The 873-nt window shown below is 63.9% G+C and overlaps 1 protein-coding gene across 1 annotated transcript; it reads left to right on the forward strand.

Moving 5' to 3' along the window:
• Nucleotides 1–50: 50 nt before the first annotated feature.
• Nucleotides 51–790, forward strand: SDRG_17205 (hypothetical protein; the record flags this gene model as incomplete). Its single annotated transcript, XM_008623444.1, has 3 exons — nucleotides 51–53; nucleotides 106–721; nucleotides 768–790. The coding sequence occupies 3 exons, from the start codon at nucleotides 51–53 to the stop codon at nucleotides 788–790; spliced, it is 642 nt and encodes a 213-aa protein (XP_008621666.1).
• Between the last annotated feature and the right edge of the window lie 83 nt (nucleotides 791–873).

Here is an 873-nt window from a genome sequence, read left to right on the forward strand (position 1 = left end):
TACACCGATCTCACGCTCGTCGAGGCCGTCGCGCGCTGCTTCACGATACGATGGTCCCCCAACGACGACGCGCTCGATGCGCTTGTGGTGGTCACGGTACGCCAGCTCGAGCTACCGCCGTTTCTTGGTACGATCCGCACGCTTCGCGAGCTCGCGACCCCGCGCTTCGACTGGACCGGTACCACCAAGCACCTCGGCGGTGGCAACAGCCTCGACGAACTCTACCTCTATCTCTCGATCGCTGCGACCATGCTGCGCGCACGGCGGCCGCTCGAAGCCAAAATCGACTTCCACTGGGACGAGGCGACGGCGCCGGCGCCAAATAGCTGTGCGCTGCATGGTATGCTCATCAACGACATCTTTGTGCCGCTGGTCTCGGTCCTCCTACGCCATCCGTCGACAACTGACGTCCGCTTTCACACGACCGACGACGATGCGTCCAGCAAGGACATCACCGCGACGCTGCAGCCATACATGGCGCTTGTGAGCGGCTTTGTCAAGAGCACGGTGGCGACGACCGAGCTCGTCTTTGCGACGCAGTGCCTGCTCGTCTCGATCCTCGCGGTGCAGGGCCCTCCAAGCGACGCGATCACGTGTGCGTCGGTCGCGGCGTCGAGCCTCAAAGCGCTCAAGGCCGCGTACCGGCACGTGCTCGTTGCCTTGCAACGGCCCGACACCCAGCCGCACAGGGTTGGCTGCAAGGCCAGGCCAACGCGCTGCGGTTTGCACTCTGGGCCGCGACCAACGACGCTCGATCAACGCCCGAGATCCGAGTCCGCACGTGGTTTAATCCGTGGATGGCAGGCCAGAGACTGCTGGAGAGCACTCTCTCGATGCACTTTGCGCTGGGGCTCGTGATCCTCGATGACATGA

This window comes from Saprolegnia diclina, assembly GCF_000281045.1.
Source record: "Saprolegnia diclina VS20 unplaced genomic scaffold supercont1.214, whole genome shotgun sequence".
Classification (NCBI taxonomy): Eukaryota; Oomycota; class Saprolegniomycetes; order Saprolegniales; family Saprolegniaceae; genus Saprolegnia; species Saprolegnia diclina.